Consider the following 27004-nt stretch of genomic DNA (forward strand, 5'->3'; position numbering starts at 1 on the left):
AGAGGAGAAAGACTAATAAGAAAAGGAAAAGGTTACCATCCCACATTCTCACCTGTGATTAGTTTGGCAAAACTACTAGATTGAATTATATCTGAGAGCCCTAAAAAGTAAGTTTCCTGATTATGCCTTGACAAGTAGCACAGCCAAATCAAGCACTCAATACTTTACATAAATTGCTCTAATGCCAATTAATCACATGATTTTCCCAAGTACTAGTTTCTTACAGGTTTTAATCATCAAAATGCACACACACACAAAATGAACCAATTGTGTTTTGAAAAGAATGTGAGAAAGATTTTGTTTTCTTTACTACTCACAGACTCCAAGTCTTACCACATCCCTACGTCAGAAGTGCAATGAACACTCTGGAAAGAGCAAGAAATAATACTGACATGAAAAAGTTCAATGCTCGCTGTCCTTTTTCACTGTATTGAAGCTGAAAAAGAGCAGCAAGTGGTTATATACAGCCACCACCCACTGGCCATGCCCCAGACCACTTCACTCATGAAAAACCCATGTGGTGTTGTGCATAAAAACCTCTTTAAATTGATAACTGTCAGTTTAAGGGGAAGGTGGGGTGAGAAATCTATAAAACACCCTGAACTGATGTCATGATATGTTTCATAAAGAACAGTGTTATATTATTTTAAAATATTTTTTATGAACAGTAAAACTTGCACTGCTGCATAGCAGACAACACGAAGAACATTTAGTAAAAACATTCACTGAACCCCCTGGCATATGTATTTAATGTCACTAATCAAAATATATATTACAGCCCAAGGTTCTGTTAAGGATCTCTGTTTGGGGTTTGTACAGTATACACAATAGTTCAGAAAAAATATTACAGTAAGGTATTTTATTTCTCCTTTTTATATTAGACTTCTCTATTGTAACTTACAGTCCCTCTCCTCTATATATCCAAACCTCTGTAACACCCTAATGCCCTAGCCAAGAAGTGTTCAGCTAGCTAATAAGCCTTGTTATAAATTCCAGTTTTAGAAATTTCAGTAATCTTAATTACATCTTAATAAATAGTTCAGTTTGCCCTTTTAAATCTTAGCCTTTTCAGGAAGTCCTTGTGTCACCAAAACATGGTACATCACAACCTGTTAGAGGTCAGAGAGGCTTTTGCTTGTTTATTCAAAGGATAGTAAGTCCAAAGATACTTGCAATGCATTAAATATAATTATATAATATTTACACTGTCCTCACAGATTTTAAATTTAGATGAAATATAATTGATGTCACCTACTACAAACTTTCAGTGTGGCTGGTGTTTTCTTAATAAAAGGTGTATTCAACTAGAAAGTTTACTATGTGGCTGCCCTGATTCCTCATTTCAGTTTTCTGTTAGAAATTAAATGAAGTGAATTATTCACATAAGAACTCAGGAAGAGGGGTGGTGGAGAAAGCATGAAGAATTTTCTGAATGTTTTGAGATTCCAAAATACCTGAAAACTGTGGTCCCTTTTGCAGTGCCAGTATCTAAAGGGGAGAAAAACGCAACCCAAAGAGAAGAGGAAAACCTGTTAAATTAATTAGATTAGTAAAGATGTGTTTTAAAATGCCTCGATTCTGTACAGTATTTTACAAGGAAAGTCTTTTCTTCAGCTTTTACAGCTGTTGTACATTCTTAGAAACTCCTCTGCTGTCCACAGGCTGCCTGTGCTGTGCGAGCTACTTGCGATCATCGATGGTTTTGATGAACTCCACGGCTGCCGTGAACTGCATCCACCAGTACGACTCCTCTCCCGACAAGCAGTTGGCATAGAAACTGCTGATGTACTGCACAGTGGACAGCAGGCAAGGGGGGTTTGCCTGGGGTGGGAGATGAGAGAGAGATACTCACAGCTTGTTCACAAAGCTCAACATCAACAAACGCCGCAAGATACAGAACAGAAACACAATTCCCTTTGTGCAGTGATCCTCATCCTACAGGGTATGTAACCCACTGCAGGGTAGGGACTGTTTATCCTCACCAGCCCCACTTCACACGCTCACAAAGCACCAGGTTTGATGAAAGGAACATTTTTCCAACAAGGAAAAATGACTATCAGGCCAAGAGAAAGAAGGGGAACACTGGCACAATCTGTGAAGGTCATCAGGACCTCAACACATGTAAAGCCTGTTGTTTCAGCATGTTACACTCCAGACCATTCTCCACTCATGTCAAAACAAACCAGCAACACAACCCAAGTCACTCCTGGTCTGGATCTTGGTCCTGAGGACAGCACGAAGCAGTCAGAAGACAGATGCTGGTGGACATGCCTCAAACAAACTCTACTCCACACACAACATCTGCACCCCAGTTTCCTTGGTTCCAAATGCAAAGTTTGCTTGGATTCAAAAACCGTAACTCTGACTCACTTCTGACATTTCTATTCAAACCCTGCTGAAGCTGATTTGGGTTTGAGCCTGGCCAACTCCCCATGACCCACAGGCATTATCTCTCCTCCTAAATTTGCTTGTTTATTACTAGAATTCGATTTGTGATCTCTGCAAAAGAACTCACCTTTATGAGGACAAAGACCAGAACAGGAACAAAATCATCTGCCCCAGGAACAGAGTCCTCGTTGGCCAGACTGAGCAGGTTCATGATGGTGGAGCACATCCTCAGGATACACTGCACCTTGTCCCGGGGCGTTTTGTAAGCGCTTATTGTGCGGATTTCGGACTGTGCCGATGGCCACGGTGCCTCCCGGAGATACACCTGGGGAAAAAACAACCCAGCCTGCATTTGGACAAGCCACTGCTGTGCACCACAGAGGAGCTGATGTACTAGAGGCTCACAGGCTTTGCAGAAATGGGAAGCTTTAAGGCAAGATGAATTCAAACTGAAAGAGGGAGATTTAAGTTATACATATGGAAGAAATGGTTTCCTGTGAAGATGGTGAGGCCCTGGCACAGGCTGCCCAGGGCCACAGCATGGGTACAGTGTATTTTTCCTGCAGGTATTTCAGCTGTCACAGACAGCAAAGCAAGCCTTCTAAGTGTAAAACAGAACAATCCTCTCCCCATCCCAATCCCAGTCCAGCCCCAGCACACACATACAGAAGCAAAGGAAAAGAGTTGTTACCTCAGGTATCTGAAGTGCCTTGTGGTTTGCAGTTACTACTTTGGATAACCTCTGTATGTGCTCGTGAAGGACCCTGAAAACACAAAAAACAAGAGTGAAAAGCAAGCAGCAGTCAGCCAGCTGAGGTAATTTGTTTCATGTTTGATAGAACAAGAAAGATCTTCAGGAATGTGGCCCTACAGATGATGGACACCAGGTCAGTGAAGATGCAGAGGATTGTTCTGTACAGCCAAGAACAACTATAACTCTTCTAAAGCATCCCAACATAATCTGTTCTAAACCTCAGGAACCCCAAATGCACGGAAAATACTGACCGAAAGCAGTAAATGGACCAGGTCCAGTCCTGAACCAGGTTTTGATCATTCTCTCAGCACACACACTTGCAGACCTGACAGTCTGTATCCCAAACCATTACACTTACAACTATTTTTTTCCTGTTCTAGCAGTTTGTTGCAAACACATTTGCACATGATGCTAAAGCCCTTCCTCGTTCTTTTACAAAATGTTCTGAACGAAAACATGAATTTGTGTGGCTGACTCACACAAGTCTGTCACAGGAGGACTGCACAGCTTCCATTGCACCAACTGCAAAGGAGAAAACAAGTCCTTTGAATTCCATTAACTTACTGGTCACGCAAAATATCTCCATCCTGATTAGGGTAGAAGGCGAGTTTGAAAATGCGATTCATCACACTGCGCTCTATGGCTAATTGTGCATCCTGGAGCTGCTCCTCACTGGCATTCTGCCATATGGCATCCTGAGCCATAGCCCCATACAGGAACTGGAGAAAATCCTCTACTTGGGCTGTTTTATCATCTGCTGCTGTGAGTTTCTGGAAATCTGATAAAAAGGAGGAAGAGAAAGAACATTTGCATAAGTTAAAAAATATTATTTCTGCTAGGTTTTTCAGGCACATTTAATGTGCAGCACTATATGCTCCAGGAGCAAGAACTGACTCCAAATTCCTTATGTGCTTCATTTAGTCAGATATGTGCACTGAGAACATAGAACCAGTTTGGTAAAAGTGACTATTTTGAATTTCCTGGTGTCACTGTCTCTTATGCTGTGATATTCTTGAATCTTTGATTCACTTGATTCACACTATTATTATCCCACATGTCTTCTAAGGTTCAGCCATAGGTTCTGGAATAAGAACTGAATGCTGCAACTTAATTTATCATTATCAGTAGATATAAGTAGATATAAAATAATTAATAGTATTCATGCTTCTGCCATGGGGCAGATAATGTGATTTAGCATAACTTTTTCAGCCAAGTAAGGTCAATTTACCTTCATTCTCTCAGCCCATGAAAAATGCAGACAATTACCATAGCTTAGCTGCCATAACATATTGTAAAGGCACAGTAATCTGTCTGTTTAGCCATTAATTCACCATCTGAAATTAAAATAATTTTAGGAATCTACTCTTCAGATCAAAAGACATATTTTAAAACATTAACCCAAGTCAGCATCTAAATACGGAGTAAAGGAATATAAAAACTTTGGTCTGCATTAATCTTACCTTGAATGAACTCCCTTATTTTCTTTTCCTTGCTCTCCAGCAGTAACCTCACACAGACTGTAGTGAAGTATCTGTTGGCCACTTCTTTATCTCGCAGAACTCTCTGTAAGAGCCTCTCCAGGTGCGCCTGTGTTGTCTGCAGGCCTTGGCGACAGCGAGTTAAATAAGCGATATATGGAGCTCTTTTCCTAAAGCAAAGAGCTCTACATCAGATTCACAACAAAAACAGAGGCTAACAGCTTTACAGACTGCTGAGTCATAGTGCAGAAGATTCTTCCACTTGTTGCTTTTAAAATAAAACAATGCCTGAATTTGGAAGCTTGCCTCACACAGGTGAGCAAATTGCATCCTTTTGTGGGGAGACAGAGATGCAATAACCTGCTTTGGTAAAGCACAATTTAAAACAAAAGGGATCTTCCCAATCTGCTGCTGAATAGACACAGGAATTTGGGAGCCCACTGCTGATGGGACACCGGACAAGCTACCTGTAGTCCTCTGCAATGGAGGCCAGCAGCTTGCGGCAGGTGCGGTTGTCGAAGCGGCTCACGCAGCGCATCGTCTCCTGCAGCTGTGCCATCAGGTTCTTGTCCTGCAGGTTGATGGCTTCAGCCAGCTGAACTTTCAAGAAGCACACAATTTCATTATCTAACAAAGAACAAAGGAAAAATATTAAGGAAAAGAAACAGTCAGGATGAAAATAAATTATTTTTGAATATGGGAAACACATTAACGGTTTAAAACAAAACTTCTGTACATTAGGAAATCAGTGTTATTTTAGAGCAATTTATTAAACCTTTCTGAATTTTCCAGCTGTTAGAGGATAGCTTCCATATCACTATCTTATCTAGTATTAAGAACCATTCTGAAAGTGAAGAGGACCAGATAAGGTGACATATTCTCCTGTCTGCAAATAAACCGAGAGTGAATAAAAGGATACAATACAACACATTTATACTAAGTCAACATAAAGACCCAGTAAATCATTCAAGTAGCAAAACTCCTAGCAACACATGTATTCTGAGAGTCTGTTCTATAGCTCCAGGCTCTACCTGCATTGTATTTGTGATACTTCATTACAAAAAAATCTTAGACCAGGCAGAGATGGCAGTTTGTCTGTGGAGTAAGAATGAAAACACTCTGGGGGCAGAAGGCAGCCTGTGCCCTCAATATTTATGGCAAAGAGAAGGGACCATAAATGGTGCAGTGCAAGTGTCATTACATGGGGACAAGGAGAGACACACACAGCACAGAGCCTTTACCTTCAGGGTCTGTGTGGTCTGGAAGACCATTCCTTGTTGAATGTGTCAGCATTGGGAGGGCAACAGAATCTGCTGAACAGAGAGCCAATCTCAGTTTCTTCTTTGCATCCCTTAAAGAGGAAAAATACTTCCTTAACACAGTTGATGAGAGGTCTACTTCTTCAAAAAGCAGAATTGAAGATTTCTCTTCAATTCTTTTTTTAATACTGCCTAGAAGTTATTTTACATCATTATAATATACAACATTCTCAAGACTTTAGAATATCAGTTCTTTTGATACAGCACTATTTTCAAAGGGATTTAAGGGATTTTCTTAAACATCAAATTGCACTGTCCTCTTTGGTTACAACATACCTCCTTCATCAGTGGAAATATGACAGTTTGAGATGCTTTAAACTACAAGCACATGAAAGTTTACAATGAATTTATATTAAGATTCTTGTCCAGTCACACAGCTTCAGCTTTTAATTCTACTCTGTGGGTAAGACAAAACCTGCAAATATATTTACCTGTAGGAGAAAGCAGAACCTTGTGGCTGTGCTACTTGACTTGCAGAGTCTGGGAGGTCATCTGCAGACATGTTCTGCAAAGCCTCATCCCGTGGGGAGTCGTGCATGCTCTCACCATCCCCAATGGCCTCTGTGGAAACAAAAACCACATTACACCTCAAGAGAGGAGTCAGAAGAAGAAACCAGACTAATTTTGTGCTTGTTATTCTAAGGTCAGGGAGAGAATGGAGACAGCAAATAAACCAGCTTGTTCTGGATATATGAAAAAGGGCACATTAAAACATATAACCTAGAAGCTCCTAAGAAGAAACTGCAAAAGTTTTGGAAGGCACTTCTTCAGTGTCATTTAAAACAAACCAAAAAACTGGTAGGAGATGTGCTATCAACATCAGCTCCCTCAATGGCAACACGAAAGAGCTGTCCTTGGGAATACTGATTTAATTCCCAGCCTCTGAGGGATTGTCCCACAGATTATTTGACAAAACATTCCTTGTTCAGAGCTCACATTGTTCAGCTGCTAACACTAACATTGGTCTAGAATACTGAAGTGTTTTTGAAGTCTTTAAGGAGCAGAAGCTATGTTTGTGATTACAAAAGCCAGGTTCTCACCTGCACTGTCATAGTTCACTATGGCTCCTTCGCTGGGACTTGTTCTCTTGATTGCATTCCTGTATTTGTCCAGAATGTCCTCAGCAGCTTGTGCCTGTGCACTGAGCCTTGGGCTGGGATCATCTGAAAGGACCATAAAAAGCAACCAGAGTTACCCTGATGTTGGGCCAACTGAAAGCAAATACAAAAACTTAATCCTACACATTTAGCCTCTTGTTTTTAGCCCAGTTAAACAAAGAGCTGCTTGTGTTCCATGTAGCCCAAATTCAAATGTATTAATAAAGTCTGAAGCAAACCAGAAAACAAACAATAAAATCAAAGTGAACAAATAAGGTCAGATCCCGAGCAGATCTTCAGTACATTTATACTGCATACACAAACAGCTCTTGGATATTTGAAGACTTCTAGAAAGGATCAGGCAAACAGAAAACAAAACACCCAGGTTCAAAGCAAAGTTAAGTAACTATTGCAGGATTGTGAGTACAGCTATCCTTAGAGCTCAGCTGTGACAAGGACAGGTGCTCTATAATAAGGGCAGGGGAAAAGTGAGGACTTGAGTTGGAAATCCACTGCATGCACCAACAGACATGTTAGAATTTAAAAACAGCCTTCAAGTCAGGAAATCTTTATCCATTTTCTCATTCAAAATGCCAGTTCTGAGCATAAACTACAGCAGCACATAGCTGATTGTCAATAGCTACCTGGTGGGCACTCTGGAGCTGCAGGAGGCACTTTCTCAGAGAACATTACTGCGATGGTGTTACTCACGTACCTTGAAGCATTGCGTATCTGTCAGGAACTGTGTCATCTTTGTCTTTTTCTTGTTTTTCTTTCTTCCTAAATGGAATAGGAGCTGAAAATGCAAGGTATCACATCAAAGACTACTCTGAGATAATGGCCAAATAGCAGAAACTTTAAGGAAGGGGCTAATGCAGAAAATTTTTATCAAATCAATTTTCATTAAAGCACAAGCTTATCCATGGGGTAGAGCAGAACTGTACCTCATCATCATCTATAGCCAGCTCCACCTTTAACAGACATGAGGCCAGGCAAAAGTTTTGCCTTCCGGGTACAGCACCCTCTAGAGAACTACCAGCCAAGGGAATCAGGTAGCTTCCCACTTTTATTTACATATTTATTTATACTTTAACCATAAAAGTGGCTAAAGATATAATAAAGGCAGTGTGAGCTCCGATTGAAGTACCAAACCCAGAGAGACATGATCCTACCTTTGGGCATGGCAGACACAAAACGTTTCCTCCACCAGGGCTTGTTCCTGTCAGACTTCTCATCATCACTGTCTTTCCGTTCCTCAATCTATGGAAGGGCAGAGTCTACATTTGAGTATTTACCAAATCAAGTGTAAAGAGAAAATTTCTCCTTCACATCAGTTTTTGCAACACTGAATGTAAAAACAGAACTACAGCAGAGCACAAAGAGCAGATTAAATCAGAAATATCTCTCCTAAAGAAGACATCCTACAAATGCAAACCCATAGCCACAAAGAACCTTAGATTTAATTTATTTTTTTTTTAAAGAAAATTAATTTTCAGGCTGCTGAAGCAATTTAACACTACAATGAACCTGTTTTTGAAGTACCACCAAATCCAGTAAACCTCACCCAGTAAATTTAAGAAAAGCCAGATCCATTTGAGCCACTCTCAACATATGCAGCTTTATCTTAAAAAACATTATTGGCCAACATTTAAAGGGTAACAAAAGTGTGTTGTAATTCCTTGGCTAAAGACATTTCATTCCAACTTTCTGGCATTAGATGTGTAGCTAAGGTGGGCATGAGAGACAAAAATAAGCTGGTGAATAGAAGCCTCACCTCTCCCCTGGAGGAGTCCTTGCTGGGAGATGAAGAAGATGACTGAGAGGTGGCCACCAGCACCGCTGCCCCAGTGCTGCTGGAGGCCATGGGCAGCTCCCTCTCCTCGTTCCCAGCACGTCTGTTCCACCCAGGATCACTCATAGGCCTCCGGGCTGAGGACACTATGTCTGAGCTCCTGCTGCGGACCAGCCTCTCCGGGTACGAATGTCTCTGCTTGAACGCTTCCAGGTCCGTTGGAATCAAAGCGTGACACCCAAAGTTTGGCAACCGGGCCTCGCTGCCTCCCACGGCTCCTTCCAGGATGGGGGGGTCTGGGGGTGGGTGAGAGGGTCTTGCATAGTGCACTTTAGGCCTTACTACAGCTGACACACCTGTGGGCACAAGCAGAAAAGAAGCCACATACATTTCTTTTAATACTATTCCAAATTACCTGACTACTTGGTAGTAACATAGAAGCAATGAAAATGCCTATTTTTAAAACAAAGCTTAATCTTTACAACTCACCCTCATTTGAAGACAGAGGGTCAAACAATGCAAGCAAAGAATCTGTCTGAGAAGGAGGAGATGTCAACTGACTGGCTCCTGAAATACAGAGAGAACGAAGTTAGTGCTCTTCCAAAACTCCTAACATGAGAGACATTGGAAAAACAGACTTCAGCAACAGAAGTTTATAAAACTTATACTGCAAAGTATTTGTAAAGATATTCCTGTCTGGAAAGAACTCTGTAGTACATTGAAATGATCTAAGAATTACATCACAAAATTGGGAATTCTTGAGGAGCAGTCCAGTCCCAAAATGCAAAAGGACAGTCAATGTAATCAAACCAAATTAGGGATCCTAGCTCTAGTACCCCAGCTCTAGTACTGCAAAGCACTGGAGCCTCTTTGTCAAACAAACACATTACTGGCAAATAAGGAAAATATTAAGCTTAGTCACCAGCACTTTGAAAGTGAGGAGAAATTTTAAAATTTAAGGATTCCATAAATGTCACTTGTTTTTATCAGAGATTCCAGATAAGTAACTTACCATGAGCTGTTTCATCCATGTCAGGACTTGTTACAGAATCTTTTCCCCCGAAATCAGAGCTACATTCAGACCTGAGATCCTCAATCTTGTTAGGAATGTCTTCAGATGTTGCACTAATACCTTACACGTAACAAAAGAAGCATCTGTTATAGTCTTTCAAAGAGCAAGGAAGCAAAATCCTGAGGCTGTCAAAATGTTTGGTGGACAGTGAGTAATCAAGTTCCAACTCAAGGTAGCACCTACAGACACTACAAATTTCTGTACTCATAAAATAACAGTTTATTTCTGCTCTACATATTCAAAAGTGTTACCATAGCCATGAATGCACTCTGACAAGGGGCATCAGAAAGACTTTTATATACGTTATATTTTATATCAGAAACACTTTTATATACTTCGCACAAAATCAAGAACTAGAGCTATGATTTACTTAAATAAAACAAGTTGTGATAATAAAACTAGAAAGTTTGGCGTTTCTTCCAAAGCAACCCTCCTCTGCTAACCACTGCTACTGCAGCACACTCTGCTGCCTTTTTTATTTCTTCTGTGAGGTGAAGGAAGAATCACTGCTTTAAAAATTCCAGAATGAGCACAGAAAGTTATTTTATGAGTGAAGTGATGTACAAATACAGCACATGCAGCAAAGTGAGTGCTGACCATGCTGTGACAGAGCAGCATTGCCAGAGATCGTTGCACACACCTGACACCACGCTCAGGCCGGGGGTGCTGGGCCGGGAGCTGACCTCCCTCACATCTGTGTCATCAGATGTGCTTCCCAGCCCAGAGCAGCTCTCCAGTTCTTGAAGTCTTTCCTCCTGTTTTAAATCTGGAGCCTCTACAAAAGGGAGACAATGCAGAGTAGAGAGAGGAAGTATCATTACTCAATGCCATGCTCCCTAAATATTCACAAGCAGAAGGAAGGGGTAGGAGGTGATTTAGTGTCTCAAGTTTTAAGGTAACTCAACCACTTCAGCAAGAGCTTTCTTATATCCTCTGGTACAGGAGGCAGGACTCTGCACAGACACCAAAGCTCTGCACAAGGAGTGTTTACTGTTTTAATTGTTGTATTTCATAGACAACAGGGTACAGTCACATCTTCACTAACCAAAGTAAACCATGGTCCTGGATAGCTCCTACCAGAGGGAAGGAAAGCAAGCACAAGTTTTCTTTGCAAACCCTTCCTTCCCCTTCACACTTTAAGAATTTCTTAGTAACAGAAGTCTCTCCCAATGCTTTTCATCTTCTTTCTGCCTAGGAGTATTTTGTCCTTTTAATCCTGGAAGTGTTCACAAAAACTAACTTAACCCTAGGACAGTGATTTCTTGAAAAAAGAGGAAGAGGCTGATGTTTTGCATTCTGTGCCTCTGGAAGAGTCTTAGAATCATGCTAAAGAAATAAGCAAAAACTGCCCGATTCTGACCTGAATCACTTGGTAATACTTCCACACTCCACGCCTCACTTGTGGTTTCTGATATGGTTGAACCTGTGCAGGGATCAAGCAACACGGATCCTGAACCTGGCAAACACAGCAAGCTGCCTAGCATGTTCTCTGCAGCTGCACCTGCAAAAGTAAAGCCGGAGCATATGGCTAGAGCTGGGCTTGGGGAGTCAGCTCTAGAGAGAAAAGTAAGAACACATCCTAAGTGTCCTTAATAAAGCAATCAGAAAACACAGTGTTGAAAAGAAACGAGTAACTAAGTACAGTCCAGTTCATGCACACAAAAATCCTCCTAGAGCACATCTCCGGTTGAATCCATGGAAATTCCCCTGTTGAGGGAGGGGGGGAGGAGGAGGAGGAAGAGGAGGAGGAGGGCTCTGCAGCCTTGGGTTCCAGAGCAGCACAGCACCTACCCAGAGCACACCCGTTACCTGCGATTTCCTGCAGCCGGTCCTCGTCGATGTTGGGGTCAAAGTCACTTCCCAAGACATCTGTGCTCCAGGTTTCACTCACAGTTTCTGAAATATCTCTGTCATCAGTCAAACCCATCATGTCACGGATTTCAAACTTACGGAGCTTGTCATCCAGGTTATCCTGAGTTGTGGCTGTGGAAAAAGAAACAGTTCTTGATTTTCTGAAAAGCTTCTCCAATTACTTCAGACTGAAAACCTGGAACAATACAAACAACCCCCTAATTCAGGTAAACCAGTGGTTTAAAGGAAGGTCTGTAAAGCACTATTACACTATCCAGGAATGCTGCCTGAAAACACATTTGAGACATAAGAAGAAAAATCTGGAAGTACACATGGTAATTTATCAGACAGAAAAATAAATTGACAGAAAAAATAAATGAAATGTAGTGCCACAAAGACACTGATACAATTCCTGTAGAGGAACAGGATCACAGAAAAGCTGAGGCCTCCAGGGATCCTTCCAGCCCAAACTCCCTGCCCTGGTCAAGGATAACAGGTTGCTCATGATCACGTCCAATCATTATTTGAGTATCTCCAGGCCAGGCACCCTGTTCAGTGTTTGACAAAGGGACATTAAACAGAAAATTATCCAGATACTTCCAGACTACTCCAATCCAGATCACCCTATTCCTGAATTGAAGAGTTTGATATCAAGCAAAACTTTACAAGCAGTTTTCTATAAAGGACTTAAAAGTCTCCAAATCCCAGGCAATTTCCTTTTCCTAACAACAGACTACTAAGAGTATTTCTTGGGGAAAAAAAACAAAACAAACCAAACCCACAAATAAATACAAAAGCAATTGCACAAGGAAAATTTATACTTTTTTTTCCTCAAATTGGTCAATTTTGCAACTTCTTTCCACAAAGGCTTTGGCCTTAGCATCTACAGCAGCTCAGGCACTTGTAAGAGAGAACTGGCACCTGCCTTGCTCGTGCTCCAGCAGCTGCAGAGCCTCAACGCCGTTGCTGCCGGAGGGGCCCGCGCCCAGCTCCGACACAGACTCCCCCTCCAGATCCAGAGAGGACACAGAGTTGGACCGATTGGAAGGACCTGGGAAAACAGATTTTACTTTAAAACTAATTTGAATAACAGTTCCTAAATATACAGCATTAACAATTCAGAACACAAAAACTCACTAGAAGAATTACAAGAAATGAAGTAGCAGTTCCAACACAAAATATTGAATTTCACCACTACTGTATACTTAGCTGTAACTTAAAAGCCAATAAAGTCTCTGTCTTTAATTTATTTACTTGCTCATGATATTTTTTTCTTATTTTGAGGAGACAGAGAGCAAAAATTAAGTTCTGGAAGTTATACAAAATAATGCAAAAGTGATGTGTCCAAACCTCTTCCATCCCACAGACATCTGTGCTTTGTTATGTCTGAGGTTCATATAAAGGAGTTGTGCAGAAACTATTCTGAGATACATAACAGCTAATTAGAACATGATGAAAAATAACTGAGAAATCCAAGTTTAGAGCTAAGTTAGATTATCTTAATAACTAGTATTGCACTTAAGTTTGAATAACAAAAAATCAAAATCCCTCTATTTTCTCTTTCTAAACACACTTAGTCTTTTTATTCCTAATTCTGAGACTCAGTTATGCCTTTGTAGGTCAAATTTTATCTCCAGGCTGTATTCTCTAAACAACTAAGAAAGAAGACAGGCTCTCAGAATGAAACAGCACAGCCTTCAAAACAGCAAAGACAAGATGCTGTATTTAACACACCTTCCTTTTACAGTTAAGGGGGGGAAAAACCAAGAGAGCAACAAAACTTCTTCAAGACTTAAGCAGCCCTTCACCTTCAGATATTCCTTCCAGATTATCACTGCAGAGGGAAAAGCGCAAGGTTTTATCAGGTTTACCATGGAGTTTGTTCTCGTCAATGGGGACATCTCCTTGCCCGCCATCTGCAAGCTGCATATTTAACACCTGGAGGGTGGGAGAGAGAAACAAGACTTCATTAAAATAATCTGGTTTTCAGATAATTAAACAGCAAATAAAACACTGGAGACATGTTCTTGTATTGTTAATGGAACAATCAAATTTCTAACATTCTGTTTGAGAAAAGACAGCAATCTCCCAAGTCAGAGCCTGGCAAGAATGCAAGGAACCACCCCATGGACATGAGGAATGTCCTGACAACAACAGAGCCCCAGCTCCCTCATCACCCCCAAAGCACAGCAGTATGGAAAGGATCTGCACGAGTCTGACAGAGGAGATAATCCCAACCACCAGGCAGGGAGCAAAGCTGGAAGCAGCAGCTGTGCTACAGCTGGAGGAAGAGAAGGCTGGAACACCAGCCCTGCCCTAGGAGCAGACTGCAGGCACTGATGGCACTGTGAGCTCAGCTCTGCCCTCATGAGAACCTGGCCTGTGCCTTTCATGAGCTGCCAAAAGCATCAGGATCATCCAGTTCTGCCATTCCCCTGTGTCCCTGGATCCAAAGGACAGAGACAGCAGGTCCTTCATTCTCAGAAACCAGGGCCCACGTTCGCTCTTAAGCTTCTCAACTGCGGGAAAAAGCCCACCTAACAAAGGCCCCTTGGAAAGCTACAACCCCCAAGCTCAGTTACACTGAGGAAGGATTTCAATTCCCATTCCATTTACTACCAAAACTTAGCTTTGCAGCCTCACTGATGTGCTATTGGAGAAGACAGAGGCTGCACGGTTCAAAACACCTGAGATGTCATCATTTCTGGATACCTCGTTTTCTGACATCATTCCTGGAGTAATCTGTGGCCCTGTCCCCAAAGAAATCACCAGCACTTCTTCTGGCTGAACTTCTGGAATAGTCTCCTGGGAGGAGCCTTCATGATCTCCGTGCTGGTCCATTACCATGTTTGATCTACTTCTGCTTCGAGTGGCTAAGAAAATATTTTAAAATATCCACATTAGAAAGTTTTCCTCCTTGTATAAGGAGGGACAAAAGACAATACAATGGAAATACAGAACTGTAGTGTTTCAATTAGCAATAAACACTAAATCAATTTTCAAAATCAAAATTATTTTATTATCAATTTATTAAACTTTTGAGAGATGGAACTGGTGTTTAAATGTAACTGCCCTGTGAAGAACGAAACTAAAAGTTGAGGAGCAGAAAAACAAGGTACACTGTGACATGTTTGCCTAGAGCAATTCAGCCTATTCCAATCATAGAAAGACCTTTTATAGGTTATATGAGAAAATCAAGTTTGTTACTAAAAAAAGGTCTGTGTTTCTGTGGTTTAAAACTCTAACTAACAATAATAATTTGTTTAAAAGATTTTTTCTCCTAAGAAGCAGGAAATCTTATTCTAACAGGTGTCTCAAACCCAGACACACAATACAACAACAAGTGGTTTACTCTGATTACTTTGCCACTCTTAAGTCCTCTTTTCATCTGGCCTCAGATTCCCACATTTGGATCCACAGAAGTAAAAACACCCACATGAAATTAAGGTTTCTAAGAATGGCAGCATGACACCAATTACTTCTTTATTTGACCCAAGGAAAACAAGGCAAGTGTGCAGAACTCGCAGCCAAATTCTGATTATCGCAGAGGGGTTTGTTCAAAATGAGTTCATACACTGCAGAAATCTGCACAGGGAGCTGATTGCCAGGGTGGCCCAAAGGCATGCTGAGTTATGTGACATGAGGCAAAGCTTCACAGAAGAATGGAAAGAGGGCATTACCCACCAAAAGGGGTTACTAGAGTTATGTGAGCTGACAGATTGGTAGCAGAGGTATCCCAGGCAGTAATCGCTGCCAGTTGCTGTCCTGGATTCGAAAGCATTAAAATGAAACAAAAGAAACAAAATCTTTGAGCAAAAGCTATTTTATACCATAAAATAAATGCTGTGAAGTGCCACTACTTTAGAGGTGTAAGACCAGAACCATTCAAAAGCAGAGTTAAACCAACATGGGACAGGTTTGTTTTGGAGGTGCTTTTTTGGGTTTTTTTTGCCACTTTTTGGCCTCTGTATATTTTCATCCTTTTTTTCACACCAATGCCGAATCTCTCAAACAAAAATATCCCACATGGTCATATTCGCATAAACACACACTGAAGAAGAGTAAAACACCTCCTATTTTTTAAGAAAATATTATTAATATGGAAAAAATCTAGACCCAGAAATCCTATTGAAAAAAACAAAACCCAAACAACCTAAAATTGCATTCCAGAATACTGACAGTTGGGATTAGAGCAGGCAAGGAATGGAGAAATGACAAACCTTCTCTTCTCAGCACATACTCTAAAAGTCCTGTTCCTGCTTGTTCACCCTCCTGTCCATTTGTTCTCCAACAAAAATGTTAAACTTATTCTATATCCCTCTAATTAAATGCCTCTGCTTCCATCTTACTACTTTCTTAGTAGTTTCCCTCCCTACATCTGCTTCCCACCTTCAAACCCTCTCTTTATGATCGCTGCCAACCACCACCATGGTGCCTATCAACCACTCCAGCAATTTTCTCCAGTTCAGGCTGAAGTGATGAAGGTCATCCACCACACTTACATTAGACACTAAGGAAGTTATCTGGTTTTCTATGCTAAAGAAAATTCTTCACCATCTACACAGAAAAAGTGGGAACTGAAGGTGTAGGTGAAGAGGTGCCCAAGGTGTCAGAAACCATGCATGAGCTCTGCTCGCTCTCCTTACCTATGGGCAGTCGATTTTTTTTGTTAGCTGGAGTAGTTGCAGGAGAAAGCTGGGGGGTGTTATATGGAGTCATTTCAAGGCTGCTGCTTTTCCCTTGTTTGTTCTGGGGTAGATTTGCCAGCAAGTTCTCCAAAGCCATCCGATCTTCCTTAAGTTGATCGCTTGACATCACGTTCCGCATGAAGCCAACCTAAACATTGACAATGGTTTTGGTAAGAACTGCAGTGCAAACCAGCCTGCTTTTGCCAGGTGGGAACACAAGGGTACAGGCTGACACTGGCTCCCTCCAGGAGCGGGGTGTTACCAGGGCAGTGAGCTGGCTGTAGGTCATGTACACCACAGTGCGGCTCAGCCCCTCCAGCAGGTTCACAGCCGACATCGGCGGAGTCTCGACCGCGCGCCCGTCGATCACCACGTCCAGGAAAGCAGCAACACAGCTCTGAGAGACAGCAGAGAGTGAATGAGACACCATCTCCTAGAGTTTGGAAAGAAACTTATGACAGGACTTAAGTACTTTACAGAGCAATTTAAGCTTCGCTTCCTACTTCTAAAATCTGAGGATAAAACAGCAGGTTACTTTAAGGTCAGTGAAGACCTAGCAAGGAAAATGTGCAGTTACTTCCAGTATTTCCTTTGTTGCTTTCCTGCACTCCAAAGTGTTACTTACTTAAGTGTCCTCTTACAATTTAAGAGAAAAGAATATGGTAATAAACTGGCCCTTCCTGAAGAATCTGCTGAGCACAGACTGAAAATGAAACAAGGAAGCAACAATAATATCACTTTCTAATGTGAGTAAAAATGTTACTTGTGCAATAAATGTGTAGCTTTGTGTGGTGACTGTGTAACAACTAGAATTACCAAACCCTGCAGGGATACAAGGGTACCAGGGATACCCGCAGGTTTTTAAACACTTGGCAATCTAACAAAGGTCATCAGCTTCACTGTTGCTCTGATGAAGGTAACTGCTCTATGGCTATGGATGATTCATACTAACAGGAAAAGCTGAATAAAAATAGCAAAACTATGCAAAAAAGAAAGAGAAGTTACTTGCACTAACACATTTCTTGGTGTTAAAACAGACATTATGCTAAGGTTGTTTCCAGATCAAAGTGTTTCGTTAGGTTCACTTGAAAAACCACAGACAATTTAGTATTTCACAGAATCACAGACTGGTTTGGGTTGGAAGAACCTTAAAGACCATCCAGCCCCCTGTCATGGGCAGTGACACTTTCCAGTAGACCAAGTTATTCCAAGCCCTGTCCAACCTGGCATTCAACTCTTGCAGTGTTCAGCTGAAAATACTATTTCATTTAATTTTTTAAAATATTTTCTTTTAAGAAGTATTAGGATTAGGGTTATTCTACTCAGAGTAGAAGCAAGAATCCCCAGTCCCTAATTCTAGTACTCAAGATTTCTTTTCCCAGCTTTGTGCAGGATTTAATCTGCTTTTCATTACATGTAACTTGGAAATTAAACATTTTGTAAGTCCTTTGCAAAGTCTGAGAAAGGAGGTTGCAGAAGGATGATGATGTATTCACCAAGTCTTGGATTTTTTCAGCCTGGATTCTTACTTTGTCAAATTTAGCAAGGTTGCTCTTCGTACGTGGATCTCCCTCCTCAGAGCCTGTCATTGCCAGCTGCTGCAGAAGTCTCCCAACCTGAAATTAAAAAGAAGTACACAGCATAAGCCTTTCAAACCATGGTAGACCCAATTAAAAAAAAATATTCAAAAAACCTCCTCCATTCTAAATCCTTTTTCATTTAATACTCCAAGGAATACTTCTGATTGAGTGGACAGAGATTTGTGCTTGCTCTCAGAAAAAAAAAAAAAAAAGCAAAAAGCTTTAGGAAAAAAGGAGTCATTGCCTTTAACAAGAAAATGTGCACACAGTAGGCTGTGAGCATCCATACTTCCCCCTCCCAGGAACAAAGCATGTTTTGTTTTTGCAACACGTCAGAATTGAGAGTTGAATCTAGGTCATCTAAACCTAGAGATTTTCAAAGGCTGCATATATTTTACTAAGGAAAAATAGCAGGAGGCCTAACCCTTATTTCAGAGCACATATCCCTTATTCATCTCCAACTGCAAAACAAGCCTCAATTTAAAGAGTTGCCAACTGCTCTGCTACAGCACATGAGCAGTGACACAGGAGAGAATTGCTGCTGGGTTTTAGAGAAACACTGAGTAAAGCTCACCAGCGTGATTGCACTGTGAGAATCACTCCCTGCCCACTTTACAGACAAGAGTAAAAAGCAGGTTTCATTCCTCTCGTGGAGGAACATCCTCAGTCAGACAAAGTGTTGCTCAACACCTTCAGATGACTCCTCTATGTAATATCATTAAATTGTCCAAGTGTTTGTATAATTACAAAAACTGGTCATGAGGGCTGGGGAATGCTCCAAGTAGAGCATTGGGCGTTACTGCCAGACAACATGGGGTTTTCATCAAAGTATTTCATTATTTTTTTGCAATATCTGGTATAATATTTAACAATAGCAAGAGCAGCACAACATCCTCTTTCACACACTCCAGAATTCATCTTATAGTCATTTTCATGCCTTAGTTTCCATCCCTTAAAACAGCTTTTATAAAGGGTATTTGCAACGCTTCTAAGGGATACAGGAATACATGCTGCAAATTTCTTCAAGTCAGTATTTTAAGCAAACAGATAAACTATGGAGCCTGCCTTTTCAGCAACAAGTAACACAAATATTTCGTTAGGATTCATTTTCTAAGTAGGCAAGACAGTACCTTCACTTTTACTGTAGCAGCATCAGTTCTAGAGGGAAGAAAAAGGCCATTTATATATTTTAAGACTGCCTTAATGTGAATCATACCTGCATCAGATTAAATCTTGCCACCTCATTTATAGGAGCATCAGAAATGATGCCATACTGCTCTGGGTTGACAATGGCAGGGCAGATGAAACAGGCCAGAAGGAGATCTGTGCACATGGCTCTGACCTCCCCAACCTCCAGCCTGTCCACACACGACAGTGTTTTGTACATCTGCGACACAATCCACCTCAGGCTGTGAGGAAAACAGTACGTGTTTTGTTTGAGATAGCCAATGAATTTGTTGACCAAGGTCACCAGCTTGGCCTCGTTGGAGTCAACCATCTCTTGGACTCTCTGCTTGAACTTCTCTGTGCCTTTCTCTCCAAATAACTTTTCCTGCTGTGCTGGGGAGAATCTCTCAATTAACTTGTTTGCATCAGTTTCCAGGTGGTCTTCATCTTCAACCAGAAGTTGCATGATTGGCTCATGTAAGGTTGCAGTAAGAAAAAGTTTTGCAGAGAAGAGTCCTTCAGAGAAAAGCTTGAACAAGATGCTGAAGGCACAGGTGCCTCGTCTCAGCAGCCGCCTGGGGTTGTCGCTCTCTTTCAGCTCAAACTCAATCAGGTACCGGAGCACCTGCAGGAGGTAACTCTCATCCTCCTGCATGATGCAGTTGCCATAAATGGAGGTGAAGACTGTGTGAATGACGCTCTGGGTGTTGTCCTGGTTGAGCTTCTCTCCGGCAACCAGGCAGGATGCGATAAGCCTGGGGTTCTCTCTCAGTCTGTTCAGGAATTCTCCGTAAGCAGTCTCCTGAAATCCCAGCTGCTTGTATCCATCCACAAACTGCGTGTCCTCCAAGATTTTTGCGTGCTGGCAACATTCAGCAGGAGAAGCTTCAGCACTTTTAAAGAAAAACATTGGAACAGCTTAAGTAACTCTTAAGTAAACAAACTTACTAAGAGATGCCACGTGATCTATCTATTAACCAAACTGCCACAGTGGAAAAAGGTCTTTCCAGATAGTTACTGCAAATTATTTGCAAATTCTGGAGAGCTTGGTCTCGTGAACAGAAGCAAAACAAACACAGGTATTAAAAAAACACTGCTTAAATGGCCAACAAGTAGCTTTTGGAGTAAGACTCCCTAGCTGAGGGTTGGTTTACAGCCTCACTATTTTTAAGATCAGTACTGCAAAGACCTCCCGATTCTGCGGGTTATGTGTACGTGGCAGAAGCGTGGGCTGTGCTGCCCCGGTACCTGGTGATGATGAGCCTGTCGAGGTTGATGCGCTGCTGTTTGGAGATCCAGGCCGTGCGGTACAGCCGCTCCGCTGTCTTCAGCACGTCAGCGTTGAGCCGCTGGATCAGCTGCTTCTCCGAGGTCACGTACAGCCGCTCCTGCTTCAGGTGATGGGCCAGCGTGTGGATGTCCAGCTTCACCATGGTGGGCGGCAGGCAGGTGGCACAGCAGCCCTGGCACACAGCACGGAGAGGGTCAGACCCAGCAGAGGGAGCGAGTCCTGCCAGCCCCAGGGGTGAGCAGGGCTCACAGCAGGAAGGGAACGCTGCCGTGCCCCTCTCGAATCCCCCACTCTGCCCTGAGTCACTCTCTCCTAGCATTTCCCAAGTAGCAGTTCTGTTGCTCCACCACACAGCAGGGATGCTGGCAGAGAAGCAGATGGTATTTTCAGCTCACCCTGGTGAGCAGGAACAGGAGCACAGCCCTGCCACAGAGCCTGACCACACTCAGGTACATGAGGTGGGAACTCAACCTTTACCTGGGGACATGTGGCCCTTGCTATAGCTCAGGTGACACAAGTTCAGGGAGATGAAGACCAGCCCCCATTCCTACTCACTGTCTGGGGAACAGGCACTTACTCCATCCTAAAGCCCATCCACATAACCCAGCACTCCCCAAGGATTTGGGTCTTGCAATCTCTGGCCTGTTACTTCTCTATGCACCAGAAGCACCAAGCTCCCAATGCTGCTCTTTTCTGCTAAAAAAAACCCAAAACAATATTACTAGTTAAGAAAAAACCCACCAAACCACAAACTAAGGAATATCAATACCCAGATAAGGCAGCAGTTGGAAATAAGTCTGGAGAGTTTGCTCAACAGTGAAATTCATTCAAAAAAAAGTTCTTCAAATATTTCAATTCAGAAGAATATTTCTTTGGGCCATGATCCAAAAATGCTGTTTTATAGATAGAAAAACTGAAACAACACAGGCTTTCATAGCACAACAGCTCCACAAACTACTGTTCTATATGAAGGTAATATCAGTTTTAACTTCACAACTATAAAACATCTCAGCAGAGTACTGCACCAGACAAGATACATTCCAGGAGCAAATCCATCTAAAACTTAAATTTTGCGAGGGAAAACCTCCATCAAGTGCATCATTAATAATGACAAAGAAAGTGGTACAATCATGCAGATCATGTAATTGATGTCTTCCCCATTAGAACTAACAGCTACACCAGATAATTTGGGAAGGACAAGGGTTTGATGCAGATATGATCTATAACAGATCATAATATACCTGTCATGTGTATCAGTAATGGAGATGTCAGAGGGCTCTAGTGAGGAGCCCTTCAAAGCAATACTACAGTCAAAATAAAATCTTACTTCTCACAGCCTGCAGTGACACTGGACAAGCCTTGCTTCGCAAACTTATTTAGACCATGCTTGGGAAACTACAAATAACGTGCTAAATACCACGTGCTGGCCCAGTGCTCTCCCCTGCTAGTGGCTGAAAGATCTGTGATTCATTGTTCAGCAGAGCAGGAGGTGATCCTCACTGAAGAATACAGATTAGCTCTCTAATTAGGCACAGGTTTCCCATTTGTTGGGTTTTTGCAGCCTGACAACCAGGTGCACTGACAACCATCACTACTCCTTGTGTAATTAAGTCCTTAAATCTACAGTTTTAACCTCACAACCAGAAGCCAGGCAGACACGAACAGAGAAGCTGTCACAATGCATTAAAAATTTGCAATTTTATTACACTTCATAGTTTAACAGCCATTCCTAATAAACACACAAAACTGGGTATAAAACTCTCAAAAAAAACCACCCAAACTCAAAAAGACCCCAAACCAAATTCAGCAGCCCTAACCAGAGGCTGCAGCTGATGCATCCAAAAATGAGATTACGACAGAAACTTGAAGGATGTGCTAATTCAGATGTTTTTAACTAGGACAGTCTCAGAGACATGATTACAAGAATAAACATTGCTGCTACTGCCAAAGTTCTTTGTGAAACAAATAACAACTTCTTGCAACAAATTTATTTTTGGTCTCAGAATTTAAGAGCTTGCAAAAAAAAACCAGCAGTAAACTTACTATTGCCTGCAAACACAGTAGTAACCACTTTTTAGGCTGTGAGCTACTGCTATCAGCCAGGAAAAGGAAGTTGAATCCATAAAAACACGTACAAACAAGACCTGCAAAGCTGCCTTCTGCCTTTCAGAACTTCCCACTGTAGGGCTATGCATTTTCCACTTTGAGGTGTCAACCCACAGTCTCTGCTTTTCTGGACAGAAAGTCAGTCCAAGTGGATCTCCTGCTTCTAAGCAAGTTTGGGAAGGAAGGGAAGACCCACATGGAGTACCCCTATGAGCAGCCTGTTGCCTCTGCTACAGCCTTTGTTTAGCCAAACTGTAAAACAAGTGTCTATTTTTGTGTCACTGGTTATAAACCAATTTAAGAGCAGACAAGCTGATTAAACAGCTCCTGAGGTGTTTCCTACACTTACAAGCAATTTCTCTCAGTTTCATTCAGGGTCTTTTTCTAGCTTTTTTGATTAGAGAAGATGTTTCCAGGATCAGGGATGGGCAAAGCTCCCTAAGAAGCCTCTGAGGAAGATGCTCTGCTCCTGCCTCCTCTGCCCACGGGTCAGAGCGAGCTCCAAAAGCCCCATCAGCAAAAGAGACAAAGGTGTCCTGGAAACAAGAGACTTCTTGTGGTAAGGTATGATCATCAAAACAGCAGTTACATTGCTGGTAACCTTTTCTGGAGCTATGGACAATGAAAAAAGAAGAAATACACAAAATCAATATACAAAGTTAATACTCAGGAAGCAAACAAGACTCTGACACAGTCCAGAGTCCTGTTACACATGCATTAATCCACCTGTACAGCAAAAAGAGGTCAGACTCCTGCATTGTACCATTTGTGATGACACTTGAAAAAAACTGACAGCAGAAACCTCAGCCCTACTTGGAAAGTGAGGTGAACACCCAATAGAGGAACAACTCGGGCACCTCTTCGTGAACAGCATCTCAGCTCTGCCACAGACACTGAAGCCCCTAGAAGCTGTTGCCAACTGCCATGCATTCTGACTTTTCCTTTTAAACTAATTGCCTCTCTGAACTCCAGGCCCAAAACAAGGCTCCAAAGAGCACCCTTAGCTGCATCTGTGCTGCTAAATATACTGGTCCTGTGACTACCTGATAACATCCCATCAGTTGGCCACTACCCACATGTGTGTCTTATCTGCCTCCTCTGCAGAGCACCAGAAATAACGAAAGCGAGAGGAGAATTGATTCAGAACTAAGCCACAGCAGGTTACTGTGTACCACTGCTTTGTCAAGAACTGTGAAAATCCACAGGATTTTCCCGTCAATCCACAGGAAGACAACTGCATGACAGCAGCTTTCACCCTATGTACAAGAACATGGGATCAGCAGCTTCCCCAGCTTGGTAACCTTCATAAAAGTCAAAGTGGCTTGATTGCAAGGATTGTTGCTGAGATCCAGCTTTGTGGAACACCTCATCACTGCCTTCTACCACTTTTTAAATTAATTATTCTGAAGCCACAAATGTACAGCAAACAAGAGCACAAGCAACTCTGGCTTCACCTGAGATCTTTGGCAGACACCTGAGAACACCAGAGATGTAAATATGCAGTTTAACACACAATGTACTTCAGCAAGGCTCAGTGAAGAAAACCCAAAAATCCCAGTTGGACATGGTGCACATTCCCTCTCTTCAGACACTGGTATTACCAACACAGCTTGTCCTGAAAGGAGAAACTATTGAACCACTAACACACCTACCTGATACACACTGCTCCTCCCCAAAACCTCTTCCCTTTACAACAGTACAAAGAGAAGCAGCTGCATCCTCTCACCAGGCTCCACAAGGTTCACTCCAGAGCATTTGGGCCAAAGCTTCAGCAGCACTTGGCCACAGCCAACATTTAGTGACACGCCACGGAACAGCTCTGGAGCAGAGCCTCTGCCGAGTCCTCGTTTGCCAGATTACCTTATCAGCTGCTCATAAACAAAAAGGTGTCTGTAATTATCCAGCAAGCTGGTTTATGACTACCACACACCACACCTGGAAGGGCAGATATCTGTACACAGCTTAAAAAGGAGTCACTTTAGGATATTTAGATATCAAACAGCCTGCTGTGGCTGAAGGAATGACAGATATTTAAGATTGTGCTATGTGCAGATTACTTTTCAATCCTGGAATTTCATGTTGATATGAAAACATTTCCATTTCTGACAGTTACTTCAAGACTCCTCAGGAACCTACAAGTAACTGTGACACAGTAAGAGCAGCTTAGCACAACTCAAACAATTTCCCTTCATGATGTTCCACATATCAACAGCAAAGACTGCATGACCTGACAGCATCCAAGGTGCCTTGCCCTGCTGGCAGCACACATTTGTTCAAAACCCAAGGCAGTCTAGCCTTTGATGAGCACAGGACATCAACTGCTTTCTACTCTTAAAAGTCCTGGAAAACACAACCTTGAATCTCCAGGTGCTGAATTCCACCTTACAATGTTTGTGGGTTTGTCCTGTGACATGCAGGAATGAGCCACATCTCTGTTAAGTACTTCTGTGATTCAGTTGACAGAAAAGAGATTAAGTAAAGTAGTAAATACTGCTGTAACACCAGATCCTTCTTCCTCCTCCCATATTTCCTGCTCAGGGTTACTTGCTCCTCCTGAGCCTTGCTACATAAGGCTCGACTTCCAGAGCAAGTTTGGGCACATCTTACGTAGGCAGGGCAGGGCAAGGCAAAATCACTCCCTCCTGCTGAAAAATAACTCCTAAGTAAACCTGAATTCCAAGCTAATTCAGCCCTGATAAAGTACCTCTTTCCTCATTAGTATTTATAGTAGCATCTCACAAACTTTATTTCTTTAACTGCCTGTCTCCCACAGCTGAGCTAAAAGAGCCCTTTTATCAGTAGGATGGTTCACCATGACCTAGGACCCACTGCTGAACCCTCACGTTACAACACCCACCAGCTCAAACATGCATGCAACACACAAAATGCAGGTCCACTGTCTAATTGACATTAATAAGAAACTCATCCCTCACACTTGTTTCTGCCCAGAGGCTGCTCTCAGCTAGCCCTGGACACACTGTCCATCCATGTGCAAGGAGAACCTCACTTCTTGTGCCCCATCATCAGTAAAGCACAGCATCAGCTGCCTACTAAATTATCTATTACGGCAGTGCTATGTTGCATAAAAGCCACAGAAGTGCAGAACCAGGTTAAAACTTATTCCAGTTGCTTGTGATGCTAGAAAGTGGAGCTCCCTTTAGGTGAGGGTCACACTAATAAACTTTTAGTCAGAACAAGTGCAGAACTTGAAGCTGCTCAAACTGACAAAACCAACCTGTTCCCAGCCTGTTCTGAGAGCAGCTCCCTTCCCATCCACCAGGAAAGGCAGCTGCTACTGAGGAGAATATATTCTCCATGATCTAACAAATACCACATCAAAATCCGTGTGTTGAGCATCTTAAATATTTTGGAACCCTTCTCGGCTGCAGCAGTTGAAAATTGCTTCCTGAAGCCACCGTCCTGCTGTTTTTACAGAGTGTTTCAGATTTCACATACTGCCAGTGCCATTTCCCCTCCATCCTCTTCAAACTGCAGCTTCTACTTGTGAGTCAACTGCATCGTCCACCAAAATAGCACTTTACCTATCGCTAAGTGTAGTGTCACATGCTCGCTCCGAGAGCTCCATCCCAACAGCTCTCAGGAGCGCGGTATCATGACTTTGCAAGAAAAAAAAAGCCTGATCCTGCCTGGATCGAGTTCTCCAGCTTTAGGGGTCCGTGAGTAACCGAAAAGGGAAGTCACCACTCTCGTCAAGTTTCCAGTTTTAAACCTGCACAGCACAAAAGCCACGAAGGAGACGCGGCAGCGAGCGGCTCTCGGAGCCGCGAGGGCCCCGCTGCCAAAGGCTCCAATTCTCCAAATGCCCCCGCAAAGGGACCGCCGGTCCTGGGGCCACCGGGCGGGCAGGGCCGGCCAGGAGGAGAAGGGCACAGACGAAACCCCGAGCAAACCCCACCAACAACTTCTGCCGCCGCCCCCGCACCGCTCCCCCCGCCTCCCGGGCGCTCTATCGCGATAAACCCACCCGACATACCCTCCTCAGCTCCGTCTCTCCTCGGCTGCCCGCCTTCCCTTTCGCTTCCCTGCAAAAACCAAAGGGTTTGGTCAGGCCCCGGGCCTTCCTCCTCCTCCCACCGCTCCCTCCTCCTCCTCAGGGGGAGGAAGCCGAACGCTGTCGCGGGATACGAGCGTGTCCCTACCCGGCCAGCGCCCCGGCGGCTCCCGCTGCGGCCCGGGCGGGCGCGGCACTGCGCAGGCGGCGATGGCGCTCCTGGGACTTGTAGTCCCGGGGCCGGCACCGGGAGCGGAGCCGGGGCGAGGCGGAGCGGGGCGAGGGCCGGGGACCGGGCGGAGCCGGGGCCGCTCTCGGAGCTTCGCTCCGCAGTCAGCCCCGGCTCCGCCCGGCCCCGGCTTGTGCGTGCGGGGCTTGGTGTCGCGACACGGCGGGGCCTGGCGACCTG

At 43.0% G+C, this 27004-nt stretch overlaps 1 protein-coding gene across 7 annotated transcripts; it reads right to left on the minus strand.

Moving 5' to 3' along the window:
* Nucleotides 1-1537: 1537 nt before the first annotated feature.
* Nucleotides 1538-26797, minus strand: GAPVD1 (GTPase activating protein and VPS9 domains 1). 7 transcript variants are annotated; one of them, XM_015644827.3, is made up of 28 exons: nucleotides 26744-26797; nucleotides 26578-26626; nucleotides 20435-20649; nucleotides 19236-20079; nucleotides 17969-18055; nucleotides 16702-16836; nucleotides 16398-16587; nucleotides 15436-15516; nucleotides 14464-14624; nucleotides 13560-13689; nucleotides 12677-12802; nucleotides 11710-11883; nucleotides 11261-11401; nucleotides 10541-10675; nucleotides 9841-9960; nucleotides 9318-9395; nucleotides 8811-9184; nucleotides 8209-8296; nucleotides 7752-7832; nucleotides 6980-7102; nucleotides 6371-6500; nucleotides 5862-5971; nucleotides 5088-5247; nucleotides 4603-4790; nucleotides 3707-3920; nucleotides 3080-3152; nucleotides 2516-2713; nucleotides 1538-1821 (listed from the first exon to the last, which is right to left on the minus strand). In XM_015644827.3, the coding sequence occupies exons 3-28, from the start codon at nucleotides 20617-20619 to the stop codon at nucleotides 1681-1683; spliced, it is 4467 nt and encodes a 1488-aa protein (XP_015500313.1). In that variant the 5' UTR covers nucleotides 20620-20649; nucleotides 26578-26626; nucleotides 26744-26797; the 3' UTR covers nucleotides 1538-1680. The 7 variants fall into 7 exon arrangements, 6 of the variants coding, with proteins under 6 accessions (XP_015500313.1, XP_015500314.1, XP_015500317.1 ...); XM_015644828.3 differs by lacking the exon at nucleotides 26744-26797 and having other exon boundaries at nucleotides 13623-13689; nucleotides 26578-26735; XM_015644831.2 differs by lacking the exons at nucleotides 15436-15516; nucleotides 26744-26797 and having other exon boundaries at nucleotides 13623-13689; nucleotides 26578-26735.
* Between the last annotated feature and the right edge of the window lie 207 nt (nucleotides 26798-27004).

The sequence above is a fragment of the Parus major genome, chromosome 17, assembly GCF_001522545.3.
Source record: "Parus major isolate Abel chromosome 17, Parus_major1.1, whole genome shotgun sequence".
Taxonomy (NCBI): Eukaryota; Metazoa; Chordata; class Aves; order Passeriformes; family Paridae; genus Parus; species Parus major.